This window comes from Martes martes (assembly GCF_963455335.1).
Source record: "Martes martes genome assembly, chromosome: 7".
In the NCBI taxonomy this organism is placed as follows: domain Eukaryota; kingdom Metazoa; phylum Chordata; class Mammalia; order Carnivora; family Mustelidae; genus Martes; species Martes martes.
The window spans coordinates 62,058,890-62,073,105 of NC_137894.1; the positions used below are offsets into that span (position 1 = coordinate 62,058,890).

Here is a 14,216-nt window from a genome sequence, read left to right on the forward strand (position 1 = left end):
GTGGCCTGACCTCCGTGGACAAAGGGGCGTGACCAGGCTTATATGGAGGGCGGGGAGGGGGCGTGGCCGGGCCTCTAGGGGAGGGACCGGGGAGAAAGGCGTGGCCCGGCCTGGCGAGATAAAAAGAGGTGTGGCGGGGGCTGCGGGGCGGGGTCGGGTGGGTTGTTGCCGGAAACGAACCGGTATCTGTGACTTCCGGATGTGGAACGCCTCCGGCAGTGCGGCCCGGGCGCCTTCCTTGGTCGGTTTTGTCCGGAGGTTCCAGACGATATAGTGAGATGGCGAGTGCAGCTGCACCTACAGCCGCGGTCCCCACCGTAGTTCCGCCTTTGGAGCAGCTCCGGCTCTTGGCAGTGGAGCTGCGGTTGCTCTTGCCTGGATTGCGGGGTGAGCTGACGCCGTTGAGACCGGCGGCGGCAGGGGCTGGCTTGGTTCGGGAAGAGGCCGGCGGGGGCGGAGGCACGGGCGGAGGAGGTGGGGTCGGGGGTGGCTGGGCTTACTTGTGCTCTTCCTTTCGCCCCCGCCCGGCCCACATGCCAAACCCATTAGTCGGCGAAGCCCGAGAGACCACCAAGGAGTTTAATCCTGAGACGTTTTGGAGGAGACTCAGTGAGTGCCTCCCCTGTTGGGGACTTGTATTTCTCGTGCCTTTCAGTGTACCGACCCCTTTCCCTCCCGCTTCCCCCCCTCCCACCGCATCCTCTCAGGATACTTCACCTTACCAATCCTTTGTACTTCGGAGTTAGAGATATGAAACATTGATTTGGGGAGGTGTGTTGAGAGGTCTCAGCTGGTAAGGCTGACATTTTTAAAGCCCATGCAGCAGCTGCAGGCTGATCCTTTTGGCACTAACATATAGGCTCCTCCCCTCAGATGAGGCAGCTGTGAACGTGTCAAGGGAAGCCACGATTCTGACGGAAGTCTTCTCTCGAGTTCCACTGCCCTCTCCACAGGTGAGCTTTACTTTCCTGGAATCCTTGTGTTGCCTCGTTCATTAGGAATCCAGTCACCCTTTTTCCACCTTGTACACTCAAGCCAGAGGATTTATTTTCCACACTTGTCAAATAGGATTGCCGTTCTCGTCTCACAGGATTGCAACGAAGGCCAAATTGCCAGGTGCAGTTCCTGGCACGGCATAGGCAGACCTTCTAAATAGGTATCGGTTCAACTTTCAGTTCATCCTGCTTATTCCCTTTCTGACATATATTTTTTAAACACTCGCTATTTGGTAGGTGTTTTCACATACGTGATTCCCATCTGATAGATGAGTAAGCAGGATTAGAGGCTCAGGTTAAGGTAAATAAGCAGTGGAGCTAGGATTGAAATTAGGGTTTATGGTGTCTAAACTACACCTTTTCTGTCATACTACATAATACCCTTTTTGTATCGAATTACTTTTTATATTTAATCAGTAATATATATATACATATAAAATTCTGAAGTTGTCAAAGTGTGCTAAAAGTTTATATTTCCCCTCCCCAGTTACTTTTGTATTATTCCATATATATTTGATGCATAGACGTACTTATGTGTATATGCATGCTTCTTTTTTACACAAATGATAGGATACCATAAACGTTTTTCTGGATCTTCCTTTAAAAAAATTAACAACATGGATTGCACATTGATTCATAGTAGGACATTTAAAGTTGCTCAGTTCTTTATAAGGCTGCATGGTATTCAGTAGAGTGGATATAGCCATAATTTATTTAACCAATACTTTATGGGGATATTTAAGCTCTTTACAACTTGTGACTTATAAACAGTGCTATAGTAAATTGCCTAGGACAATCTTTGTATGTATGTATTATCAGTAAAAAAAAAATTCCCAGAAGCGGAATAGCTGGAACAAGAATTTATGCATTTTTATTTTTAAAAAGATTTTATTTATTAGAGAGCATGAGTGATGGGGAGGGGCAAAAGGAGAAGCAAACTCCCTGCTGAGCAGGGAACCCAACTCGGGACTCAATCCCAGGACCCTGAGATTACAACCCAAGCCAAAAACAGGCGCTTAACCAGCTGAGCCACCCAGGTACCCCAAATTTATACATTTAAAAAAAATTATTTTTAAGATTTTATTTGACAGACAGAGATCACAAGTAGGCAGAGAGACAGGCAGAGAGAGGAGGAAGCAGGCTACCTGCTGAGCAGAGAGCCCGATGTTGGGGGGCTTGATCCCAGGACCCGGGATCATGACCTAACCTGAAGGCAGAGGCTTTAACCCAGGTGCCCCTGGATTTGTACATTTTTAAATTACCTGTTATTGTAAAACTTAGTTTTACAATATGTTGGCTATGACCACGTATGCTTTATGCCATTTTTCTAGAACTAGGCATACTTAATTTAGGAGTAAGATTATTTAAAAATGGCATATTTATTGCCTTATTTCATTTTCATTGTCAGTAGTTTCATTCTCTTTTTCAGTCTGTATATCCAGATGTTTTGAAATGAAAAAATATCCTTTTGCTACACCTACAATGATAAACTCTCCCCCTGTAGACCCCAGAGATCTATGATGAGAAAATAAGAAATGAAGTGTTTGAGAGCATTTTAAAAGCTTTGTGCAAGGAAGTCAATATTTATTTTAAGGGGAATAGTATTACCTTATTTTTCTTATCTGTTGCCTGCTTTCTTTCAAATATACTCAGGACTTGTTGCTAAAATTCATAGCTAGTAACATACCATGAGGAGGGAGCATAGAACTATTTTTCCATACATGCTCAGGACAGTGGTTTCATTCATAGGTGAAAAGTTTTAGTTATATTTGAATTATGTGTATTTGAATAACAACTGTTTTCTTAGAATCTTGCACCTTAGTTTACTGAAGAATGGCTTTTTTTTTTTTTTTAAGTGTTTGGATGTTGAAGCAATGTCATATTGCCATAAAATTTTTTTTTAACACTTTCAGTCACTGTGCTTATTCACCATCCTAGACTGGTAACTGTTCACAGACTGGCACCAGTCTGTGGACCATATTTTACAGAGCACTGGCTTAGAATTTAGCAGAAAAGTGAGGACAAGGAAGATAGGAGAAAGCCAGTGACTGCTTAGAAGGAAAATAGTCAACATTGAGCAATGTTGAGTCTATGCTAAATTATCTTTAGGTATATTGTGATTCTGTTAGAGAGAGATCAGACATCTGGATAATGATCTAAGGGTTGGCAAACTTTTCTTTAAAAAATGAAATAGGGAGGCGCCTGGGTGGCTCAGTGGGTTAAAGCCTCTGCCTTCAGCTCAGGTCATGATCTCAGGGTCCTGGGATCGAGTCCCGCATCAGGCTCTCTGCTCAGCAGGGAGCCTGCTTCCTCCTCTCTCTCTCTCTCTCTCTCTGCCTGCCTCTCTGCCTACTTGTGATCTCTGTCTGTCAAAAAAATAAAATCTTAAATAAATAAAATTAAAAATTGAAATAGTAAATATTTAAGGCTTTGAAGGTGAGCTAGTTAACTTTGTCCTTGTAGTGGGAACACAGCTGGAGGTAATATATAAACAAGAGTTTGGCTGTATGCTGGTAACACTTTATTTTTAAAAACTGACAGTGGATCTAATTGGCCCATAGGCTGTAGTTACCAACTCCTGGTCTGAGATAAGAGGAATACCTCACAGCAGATCATGGGTACCTCATGATGTGGAGAGTATTAGGAATAAGTTTCTCCTGCTTTTTTTTTTTTCAAGATTTTATTTATTTATTGGAGAGAGAGAGAGTGAGCAAGACAGAGAGCACATGAGCAGGGGCAGAGGTGGAGGAAGAGGGAGAAGCAGACTTCCTGCTGAGCAGGGAGCCTGATGCAGGGTCCTGGGATCATGACCTCAGCTAAAGGCAGATGCTTAACCAACTGAGCCATCCCAGCGCCCCTTTCCTGCTGTTTTTTAAATATTTTATTGAGTTGTCACCTCATTCTCTTGTGTCCAGCTAACTCCTCTCTGCTATGTGCAAGAGCAGCAGAAGCCCTAAGTCATAATAGGACTACAGAAAATGTAGATCATGCTGTACAGTTGTCTGCTCTCTTGTACAGTAGATGGACTGATGAATCTAATCCAATTTTTTTTCATTCTGAAATTGATCCATCACCTCATAGGAAACCAAGAGGTTCTGCGAACAAGTCCATGCTGCCATCAAGGCAATCACTGCAGTATACTATTCACTTCCCAAGGATCAGGGTAAGCCACTGTGGGCACAGAAATGTTTGATTTATAGGGTAGCTCTTTGCTAATATGATAGTTTATGTCCTGTGACTTTTACCTTGTCCTCAATTTGAGCATGTAATGTATCTTTCTTCCATAAAATGCACTCAAGGATAATTTTATAACATCACTGACCTCCATAAATAAACTTTCATGCTAAGGCACGGATGCTGTGTTACCCTCTTCCCTGCTTTGCCTGACTCTAAGGCTTTTAATTCTCACTGGCTCCTCCCTCTCTAACCCATTCTAACCACTACAGATGCTGAATCTATAGCATCTCCTTCACCCATATTACATCATATCTTGTTTCTGAGCTCCCTTATGGTTAAGTGACTTCTAACTCTGCCTATAGATTAATGCTTTGATTATAATCATGCCAAAATTATAAATGAATATGTGTCTCATGGATCTTAAGTTTAGTCATAGATGCTTTAAATGTCAACTGTTACATCCACAGTTGTCAAGAGACCATTGACCTTAATGAATGGATACATGCTGTCTTAGAAAGATTTTGTTCTAGATCTCTTTTGGAGGACAGTACTCAGGAATGGTGGGAGGAGCAAGAAAATGGCATGGGGAGATACATAAGACCTGAGTTTTGTTTTGGCACTCCAATTAAAGGATATGGGTGCACATTACCTCAAGTTCTGAAGGGCTTAAACTCTGAAGAAAGCAGATGGTGACTTCTGGAAAGACCAGCCTACTTAGGTTTTGGGTTTCTTCAGGAATCACCCTGAGAAAGCTGGTACGGAACGCCACTCTGGACATCGTAGATGGAATGGCTCAACTTGTGGATGTGCTTTTCATTACTCCAGGTCAAAGGTAGTAATACCACAGTTGGGGTTATCAGTTAATGGGGTTTATTGCTTCAGGGAGGGGGAAAAACTCATTTCAACAGCAAAGTTACTAACAGCTGAGAATGATGACTAGTAGGAAGGGCTTTTTAGGAGAGAGGAACCTTGGTTATTGATATATCCTTATTGATTCCTTTCTCCAGCCCAGATAACAGTGACCTTATTTCCTACAACAGTGTCTGGACTGCATGCCAGCAGGTGCCTCAGATACCAAAAGGTGGGTCAGAGTGGGAAATGGGCCATTGACTCTGTTGGCCAAAGCAGATTGAAATTCTCCTATCTAGTTTCTAGTTTTGTAGCATTGATGTATTTTAACTTACAGTTTAGTAAAATATATATAGTTTATCACCAACATCAAAAGATAAGTATTCGTATATTTTCTCAGTCCATTTAGTTCTCATGCTTTTTTTTAGCCCTCTTTCTGTGGCCCTATCTTGTTGAACAAATGTGGTTTCTTCTCCTGGTCCTGCCCAGGACACACTGAAGCGCTTATGAGGTAATGCCAGCCAGGTCGAAAGTAGTGTTCATCCATGAGTACCTTGATGAGAAACATCATGTGACCATTTTTTAAAAAAAGATTTTATGTATTTATTTGAGAGAGTGTGAGCAAGAGAGGGAGGGAGCACAAATGGGGGGCGGGGAGCAGAGGAAGAGGGAGGAACAGACTCCCAGCTGGGCAGGGAACTCGGCGTGGGACTTGATCCCAGGATTTTGGGATCATGACCAGAGCTAAAGGCAGATACTTAACCCATTGAGCCAACCAGGTGCCCCTTGTGTGACCATTTTATTTCTTTTTGTGGTGAATAATGAAAAGCTTTTTAACTCCTATCTGGGTACCTAGAGGATGGGTATTAGAAAAATTTTACATTAAACCACTGCTCTTGTTGACTATCCTGGGCGCTCTTCTCAAATGGGAACACTATTGGTTGTCATTTGCAGACTTGACAGAACTGTAGGCTTCTTCTTTTATTCTAGTGCTTCTGATTTTTCACTTCTAGATAACAAAGCTGCAGCCCTTTCAATGCTGACGAAGAGTGTGGATCTTGTTAAGGATGCACATGAGGAAATGGAACAGGTGAGGGGACAGCTCCATGATAGTGGATGAGAATGTAAGGAAAGAGATGGCCTGAGCATTGACTCAATTAAGTCCCATCCTCATTCCTGGATTTTGACTATCTCCTACCTCATGCCAGTGTGTGATTTATACCATTCCCCTCTGTCCTTTGCTGGGCTAGGAGAGTGAGAACGGGGATTATGAAGTGATTCAAGTGTGGCCATTGGTGAAGTAGCTGGGTGATGTTTTGGGATAACTCAGGTATGAGGCTGAAAGTATAACAGTCTCTCTCTCTCTCTCTTTTTTTTTTTTTTTTTTGGCATATCTTAGGCGGTGGAAGAATGCGACCCATACTGTGGCCTCTTAAATGACACTGAGGACAACTCTGACAGCCGTGGTGATGAAGAGGATGATAGGTTGGGGTGTCCAAACAATCGGGACTTATACTGGTCAGAGGAGGATCAAGAGCTCATAATCCCATGCCTTGCACTGGTGAGAGCATCCAAAGCCTGCCTGAAGAAAATCCGGATCTCAGTGGCAGAGAATGGGAAGAAAGATCAGGTTGCCCAGCTGGACGACATTGTGGATATTTCTGATGAGATCAGCCCTAGGTAAGCAGGATCCCCACTTGAAACATGTGAGTAGCAGCGTATGATCTTAGCTTGCGCTGTCACCCCAAGCTTTTCCCCCAGTTTTTTATTTTGAAAATATTCAGTCTATAGGAAAGTTAAAAAAAGTATTGCTGTGAACACTTATATATCCTTCATTTAGCTAGATTCACCTGTTGCTCACATGTTTTTTTCAATATTGGTTTATTTCTCTATGGTTAGATGTGCCGTTTTTCTCCTGAACCATTTAAGAATAGGTTGCAGACATCAGTGACATTTCACCCCTAAATTCTTCAGCATGTATCTCCTAAGAACAGATATTCTTGTTATTACATCTAAGAGATTTAACATTAAATAGAATAATATTTAATATTCAAATTTTCCCATTTGTCTCTAAAATGTATTTTATTGCTTTTTTTAAATTTTATTTTTTAATCCGGGGTTCTGTCATGGTGTCACATCGCATTTGGTTATCATCTCTTGGAGTAGTCTCGTGTGGTTGTAGTCTCTTGCAACTATAACAGTCCCTGTCCTTTTTAGTATTTTTTGACATTGACTTTTTAAAGAGCAGTTGTCTTGCAGAATATCCAAAAATCTGGATTTGCATTATTGTCTTTGTCATGATTATAGATTATTTTCAAGTTAAATATTTTTTTGGCAATGATATCATGTATTTGAGTATTTTGTGCCTCTCATTGCATCATATGGGGGAGGGACATAATGTTAGTTTGGTGGTACTAAATTTCTTTTTTCTTTTTTTTTTTTTTTAAGATTTTATTTATTTATTTGACAGAGAGAGACAGCGAGAGAGGGAATACAAGCAGTGGGAGTGGGAGAGGGAGAAGCAGGCTTCCCCCTGAGCAGGGATCCTAATGCAGGGCTGGATCCCAGGGTCCTGGGATCATGACCTGAGCTGATGGCAGACACTTAATGACTGAGCTGCCAGGCACCCCGGTGGTACTAAATTTCACCACTTGGTTAAAGTAGTGCCCACTTGAGTGCTGTTCCATGGATGAACTCTACTTGCGTCAGTTACTAAATTAATGGTTTCAGATCCTCCCATTTTAAAAAAATATTTAAGAGAGAGAGAGAGAGCAATGAGCAGGGGAGGGGGGAGGAGCATAGGGAGAAGGAGAGGGGAAGTGGACTCCCCACTGAGCATGGAGCCCAGAGGGATGGGACTCAATCTCCAGACTTGGACTTGGAGATGTGACCTGTGCCAAAACCAAGAGTCAGACACCTAATCCACTGAGCCACCCAGGTGACCTCAGAGCCTCCCATTTTAAACTGAATTAATCATGTCCTATCATAAAGGCCAAGGGAGTTTTTTCTAATGAAATGGGGTATGTATGTGTTTAGTAAATACCAGTTGAATTGATTCTGGTTACCCAATTTAAGGAATTGATAGGCATTTATGGACAGTTAGGTTCTCACTGGTCACATCCCTAACTGTGTACTGGAAACCACCCAGTTGAACTTTGTTCCTTTTATTGTTAATGGTTATTTTTGCTTTCTGCCCTTAGTGTGGATGATTTGGCACTGAGCATATATCCACCAATGTGCCACTTAACTGTGCGAATCAATGTAAGTACCAGCTTGGAGGGAAAAGCTACTGACCTAACTGGTAGGATTTTACTACCTACTATTTCCTTTAAGCTATAGGAAATATATTTATTTGTCAGTTAGATGCAAATACAACAATAATGTCATAGTTCTTACATGTATTTCTGCTTGATAAATCTTTACTGGAGCCCTGAGTTCTGGTAGTACTCTCTTCCATAACCATTTGGGTAATCAGAAGAATCCAAAGACCTTAGAAAATGCTACTTTGAAAAGAAAGTCTGAATTACCACACTACTTTAGGATCCTGTTAACCTAAAATCATTAAGTTTCTGATTTCTGGTGTAGGCAAAAATCTGTGTCCAGAAACATACTCTGTTCTAATGTAAACACATTGGATGATTTAACTACAGAGGGTCAAGGTCTTTATAAAAATATGGTTTTATTGTATTTTTTCAAGTCCTGGGTCCTGTGCTAGAGAGAATTCTCTTGTCTCATTTTTAGAGACTCAGATTATCTCTATGGTTATTGGAAGGAGAAGTAAAATTGCCAGATGGCTTATATCTTACATTCAGAACTATCAGTCCTGAAATATTTGATAAATTAGATGGTGGAAATTCATCAAATATATCTTCACAGTATGTGAACACCTTAAAGTAGAATGGGCGTTAACTTTTTTTCCCATTCACTTTTTTAAAAAATTGACTTCCTAAGAAATAAGCATCTTTAGTAATATGCCTTGTCAGTTACCACAAATAAAAATTTTAAAATGTGTACCATAGATTGGTGGAATACATATGTTCTCATGTTATCTTGTTACTGGTGTGCTTAAAATTCTGTACATATTCTTTTTTTTTAAAGGAACACTGGCTGTTTCTACTATATATTTAGAGCTGCAGTTGGGATAAATTCAGGTTAAATTCTAACTTTTTCTAGTTTTTTAAAATTTAAAAGTATTAAAAAATTTTTTAAACTTATAGGAATGTTATAGCAACAATATTAATAAGATTTTGTAAATACAGAAGAATCCTATAATCCTGCCACCCTAATCTAATCAGAATTTTTGTTTTTGCAGTTTCCTTCAAGGTTTTTTGTTTGGATTTTTTTTCTGCCTTTTTTTTTTTTAATAGTTTATTACTTGAGTCCTTTAGTATATCTTAGCTCTCCTTCCCTTTTTATGTGGATCTCAGGGTGAGTAACTTCTTTGTTTCTTTTCTAGTCTGCGAAACTTGTATCTGTCTTAAAGAAGGCACTTGAAATTACCAAGTGAGTATGAGGACTTCTCATCAAATAGCTTTTTTGAGAATGAACACATCCAGTAATTCTCAATTCCCAAAGCCCCATTTCAAGAAGTGGAAGAAGGTGGATGTGGTGTTTTCTTTCCACTTCAGTTGTGGAGCAGCTAAGTTTCTACAAAGAAATTTGCCTTATCTTACTAGTTTTTGTGCTCCTTGTTGAGAGTAGGTTTTCCCTTCCCAGTATAAATTTAACTTCTCTTTTTCCCCATTCCATTTGCAGAGCAAGTCATGTGACCCCACAGCCAGAAGATAGTTGGATCCCTTTACTCATTAATGCTATTGATCATTGCATGAACAGAATCAAGGAACTCACTCAGAATGAACTTGAATTGTGAGTTTTCAGGCTCCTTTGTACTCTCCTCTCTCCTTTCCTTACTATCACAGGTAGCCTCTGATGTCTGCTTTTAAAATGAGGCTAGAATGCTCTCCTGATCAAAAGGGAGTTCCTGTCCATGCTTGTCAAGAGACATTGTTACCAAAGATTATTGGTTGGTTAGGCCAGACTGGCAGTTATTTATAACTATATGAGTATGATATATTTTTCTGTGCTAGATTCAAAAGGTAATTGCATGAGTTTGTGTTCCTGAATCACCTTTTAGAGATTTGTGTAGAAGCTGCCTTATTCCCTATTGGCAATAAAGTGTGTTGTTTCGTTGTTAAACATGTCGATAATCTTAATAAAATGGTGACCTGCCAGTAGTTCAGTAAGTAACCTTCCAAAGTTTCTTTCTACCAGAAATACATTGGGTTGAGACTAGCACATTGGTTTCATTTGGATTTATGGGTCTAAAGTTCTGATTGTGATCAGAACTGTATTTAGAACAAAAATGCCTGACTTTATTTTTATTTGTTTTTAAGATTTTTATTTATTTATTTTGAGAGAGAGTGAGTGAGAGAGAGAGACAGAGAGCATGAGCAGAGGGATGGGCAGAGGGAGAAGCAGGCTCCCCACTGAGCAAGGAGTCCAATATGGGGCTCGATCTTAGGACCCTGGGATTGTGACCTGAGCTGAGGGCAGGTGCTTAACCGACTGAGCCACCCAGGCATCCAACACCTGACTTTAGAGAAGACGACTTCAAAGCTCCTTTAAGTGCTTCAGTGGTTACATAATATCATTATTCTTATCATTAAGTCCTTCTAAATGTTATTCCATCCATGCCTCCAAAATTATTTCATAGTATTGAGCTCATTTTGTTAGGTTTGCCCAGTTTATTGAACAGGTTTGTTTTTCTTAACACATGCTTGTTCTTTTCTACATTACATGTCATTCCAAATGTAAATACAAAATGTTTATACATCAAAAATTTGTAAATGTATGAGAGAGTTTATATAGTTTTAGGGGCCTTTTTAGTTAATCCTTTTGCATGGCCATCACGATTTAATTGTATTTTTGCATTGGTCTAGAAGATCACATATTAGAAAGCAGGGTAAACCTGTATGATGTGCATTCTGGTGACCTGACTTGGTCTGCAGGTCTCCACAATGTCTGATGCCAGTCTTGTTCCTTGCATGGATGTAACTCATCCCGTCTGCCCTTTTGATGTGTCCCCATGGTCTTTTTAGTTCTAACCAGCTACAGCAGTCATTCTTTTGAGGAGTTTGTGTGTACTTGAGTTGGAATTCTTTACGTCAAATGAGTTTTAATTTACTTTTATCAAGCGCCATTCTATACTTCTCATAAGAGTCATAAAGGGAAGGAATTGAAGTCAAACAGAGAGTGCCAAAGCAACAAAATAATGTAAATAACAAAAATGATAACTTTGTACAAAAGGAGTACAGTTCTTTTATTTTTCTCTCCTAGGGCCTGTTTTCTATATACTTAATAGTTTTCATATTTCTCTAGTGGGCCAAGTTCATGTTATCAATATCAGACTTTAATTAAGGGATACTTAATGGAAGTTTAAGCGGGAAGTTAGGGGCTTCCACAGTGACGTTTCTGTAGTTGGTTACGTTCTGGAACATATCGCAGTCCATTTCCACAGTGAGCCTCTGGAGCCCCACCTGTGTCGGTGTGAACTGGAATTCAGTGTACAAGATGTTTCCAGGCCACACGGAAGCTAATCTGAAATAAAGGAAAAGGCAGGTGGTAGTTCTGTCCCATTGCTTTGCTAGTCCCAGTGACTCTGATCCTTCCCTGCTTGAAGAGGTGAACTGTGAAGAAATAAACATTTAAGTACCTTGCTGTTAAAACAGGGGCAGTTTTAAGGAGATAGAAGACAGAAGCCTCCCTATGGCAAACAATTGCAGGGTTAAGAAGAGAAACATCCTAATTTAAGGGCTTCCAAGCTGCATCTGTTATTTCTTTTATCGCCTGTGACTGGTCCCACTCTTGGTAGTAGTACCAGGATATGTTTGGGAAGGCTGTGGTTTTGGATCCCTCACATTGCTAAGTGCTGTGAGGGTACAGTGGACATATACAGAAGATGTCAGTCTGTTAACAGATGGTGTTTGGCATCCTATCAGCAACCTTCTCACAGTGACTAAGAGAGTAGCACAGATTTCCTTTGAGGAGCTTTCCCCCACGGTTGATCTGGGATACCATGAAAGTATAGTTAAATATTGACAGTCTCTCCTCTCTCAATCTACTGGCAATAGTGATTCATTGAGTTTCGTAAGGCTGAGGCATTGGCTCAATAACCAGAAAACTACCAGGGATTTCAGGAGTAGGCACCGTGAATTCTAAACTGTATACTGTGTTTTCAGCAAAGGATGTGGCAGACGCAGTGAGAGAAGAAATAATGAAGGAAGATACTTGCAACATCTGAAACCAACAAAGGACTCATACAGGGAACTCCTACAGATTGACAAGGAGGAAAGGCAGGAACACCAAAAGGAAAGTGGGCAAAGTTAAAAACAAATATTTTACAGAGGAGGAAACCGAAAAAGCTAATAAAAATATGAAGAGTTGCAAATCAAAACAATAATGAGATATTATCTTACTTCTATTTGGAAAAAAAGGAAGCTGAGTATGGCCAAGAGTGGAGAAAAGTGGAGAAATGGTAGGAATATAGAAACTCCTGTACTGCTGGAGGGGATGTGGGCTTCTGCAGTCATTGTGCAGACAAGTCTGATAGTATCCGGTCAAACCAGATCCTGTGATGTACATTCCTTCCTCCCCGACCAGAGTTTCAAGGTACTATATAAGAAGACGTGTGAGGCTGTTTATTACAATAGTATTTGTGATGTTTGAGAGCTGGAGGCTCTCTGGGTGCCCATCACTGTAGAGTGGCATAGTAGAAAGTACCGATGTACCAAATGAAGCCTTATGTTGCCGGAGCAGTGGGCTTAACCCATGTGGATGAATCTCCAAAACAGCTCATTAGTTGTCATTAGTAGAATGCGGCTCTTTGGCCACACCAAGAGGCAGCCTGAGCTCTCTGGGATATTTTCTAGTACTCAGGCCTAACTCCTTGCCTGCAATTACCAGCAATACCAAACCTCTTCCTTCATGACCAGGGCAGCAATCGGGGTCAGGTGGATGCCCATGGGGCACTTCCTCACTCCTGTCTTCCAGGAGGAGGGAGGCCCTAATCTTTCAGTTCTGCTTCTAGAGGGTATTTTTTTTTTTTATTAAAAGATTTTATTTATTTATTTGACAGACAGAAATCACAAGTAGGCAGAGAGGCAGGCAGAGAGAGAGGAAGGGAAGCAGGCTCCCCGCTGAGCAGAGAGCCCGACGCGGGGCTCGATCCCAGGACCCTGGGATCATGACCCGAGCCGAAGGCAGAGGCCTTAACCCACTGAGCCACCCAGGCACCCCGGGTATTTTTTTTTTTTTTTAAGATTTTATTTATTTTTTGGTAGAGATCGCAAGTAGGCAGAGAGGCAGGCAGAGAGAGAGGAGGAAGCAGGCTCCATGCTGAGCAGAGAGCCGATGCGGGACTTGATCCCAGGACCCTGGGATCATGACCAGAGCTGAAGACAGAGGCTTTAACCCACTGAGCCACCCAGGCGCCCCTAGAGGGTATTTTTTTCTATCTCTATGAACTCAGCAAAAAGACAGTCATTAATCTTGGATCCCTGCCTTTCTAACAAGTAGAGTTGTTTCAGTGAGATGAGAAGCTTGCAGTCTTTCTCTCTCTCTTTTAAAATATTTTATTTGAGAGAGCACAAGCGAGGTTTGGTGGGGACAGGGGGAGGAGAAGCAGGCTCCCCATTGAGCAGGGAGCCCAGATGCAGGACTCGATCCCAGGATCCCAAGATCATGACCTGAGCTGAAGGCAGATGTTTAAGCAACTGAGCCACCCAGGTGTCCCGAGGTGCTTGTGGTCTCTTACCTATACCTCCTCTCTCTGTGAATGAGGCCCCTTCCAAAGAGGGAGATCACACAGTCCTTCAAGGGAGCATCTAGGAAGTTATGGAGCTGGACTGAAGCCTTAAGAAGTTGATATTGCTCTGCTGTCTCTGGCATCTGTGGGAAGAGGCAAAACCTGGAGTGGATGCCATGAGCACAGGGCTGCACTTACTGCTTCCCCTCCTAGGCATCGTTCCTGTACTCTCCTCAGTTACTCTCTTGTCTCTGCCATCCACACCCAAACTCCACACCTGACTTCTTTACCCTTCTGTCTGGTCTTCCTGAATTGATACTTACCCTTGCCTTGATTCATCTGTGGCCATCTCTGGTAGTTTCTCTCCTCCACTTAGAAACCTTGGAGGGGTT

At 41.6% G+C, this 14,216-nt stretch overlaps 1 protein-coding gene across 1 annotated transcript; it reads left to right on the top strand.

Annotated features, from left to right (window-relative positions):
* The first annotated feature begins 152 nt into the window (after positions 1-152).
* Positions 153-12,471, top strand: CCNDBP1 (cyclin D1 binding protein 1). The gene is made up of 12 exons (XM_080807999.1): positions 153-387; positions 550-609; positions 874-953; positions 4,077-4,158; positions 4,908-5,004; positions 5,180-5,253; positions 6,035-6,111; positions 6,421-6,701; positions 8,222-8,282; positions 9,478-9,524; positions 9,777-9,887; positions 12,260-12,471. The coding sequence occupies exons 1-12, from the start codon at positions 279-281 to the stop codon at positions 12,405-12,407; spliced, it is 1,227 nt and encodes a 408-aa protein (XP_080664125.1). The 5' UTR covers positions 153-278; the 3' UTR covers positions 12,408-12,471.
* The last annotated feature ends 1,745 nt before the right edge of the window (positions 12,472-14,216 follow it).

Bases quoted from the DNA above. Each gene is read 5' to 3' on its own strand.
- CCNDBP1 (XM_080807999.1), top strand. From the start codon at position 279: ATGGCGAGTGCAGCTGCACCTACAGCCGCGGTCCCCACCGTAGTTCCG. The intron at 610-873 runs GTGAGTGCCTCC...TCCTCCCCTCAG, and splicing joins GACGTTTTGGAGGAGACTCA to ATGAGGCAGCTGTGAACGTG. The intron at 9,525-9,776 runs GTGAGTATGAGG...TTCCATTTGCAG, and splicing joins AAGGCACTTGAAATTACCAA to AGCAAGTCATGTGACCCCAC.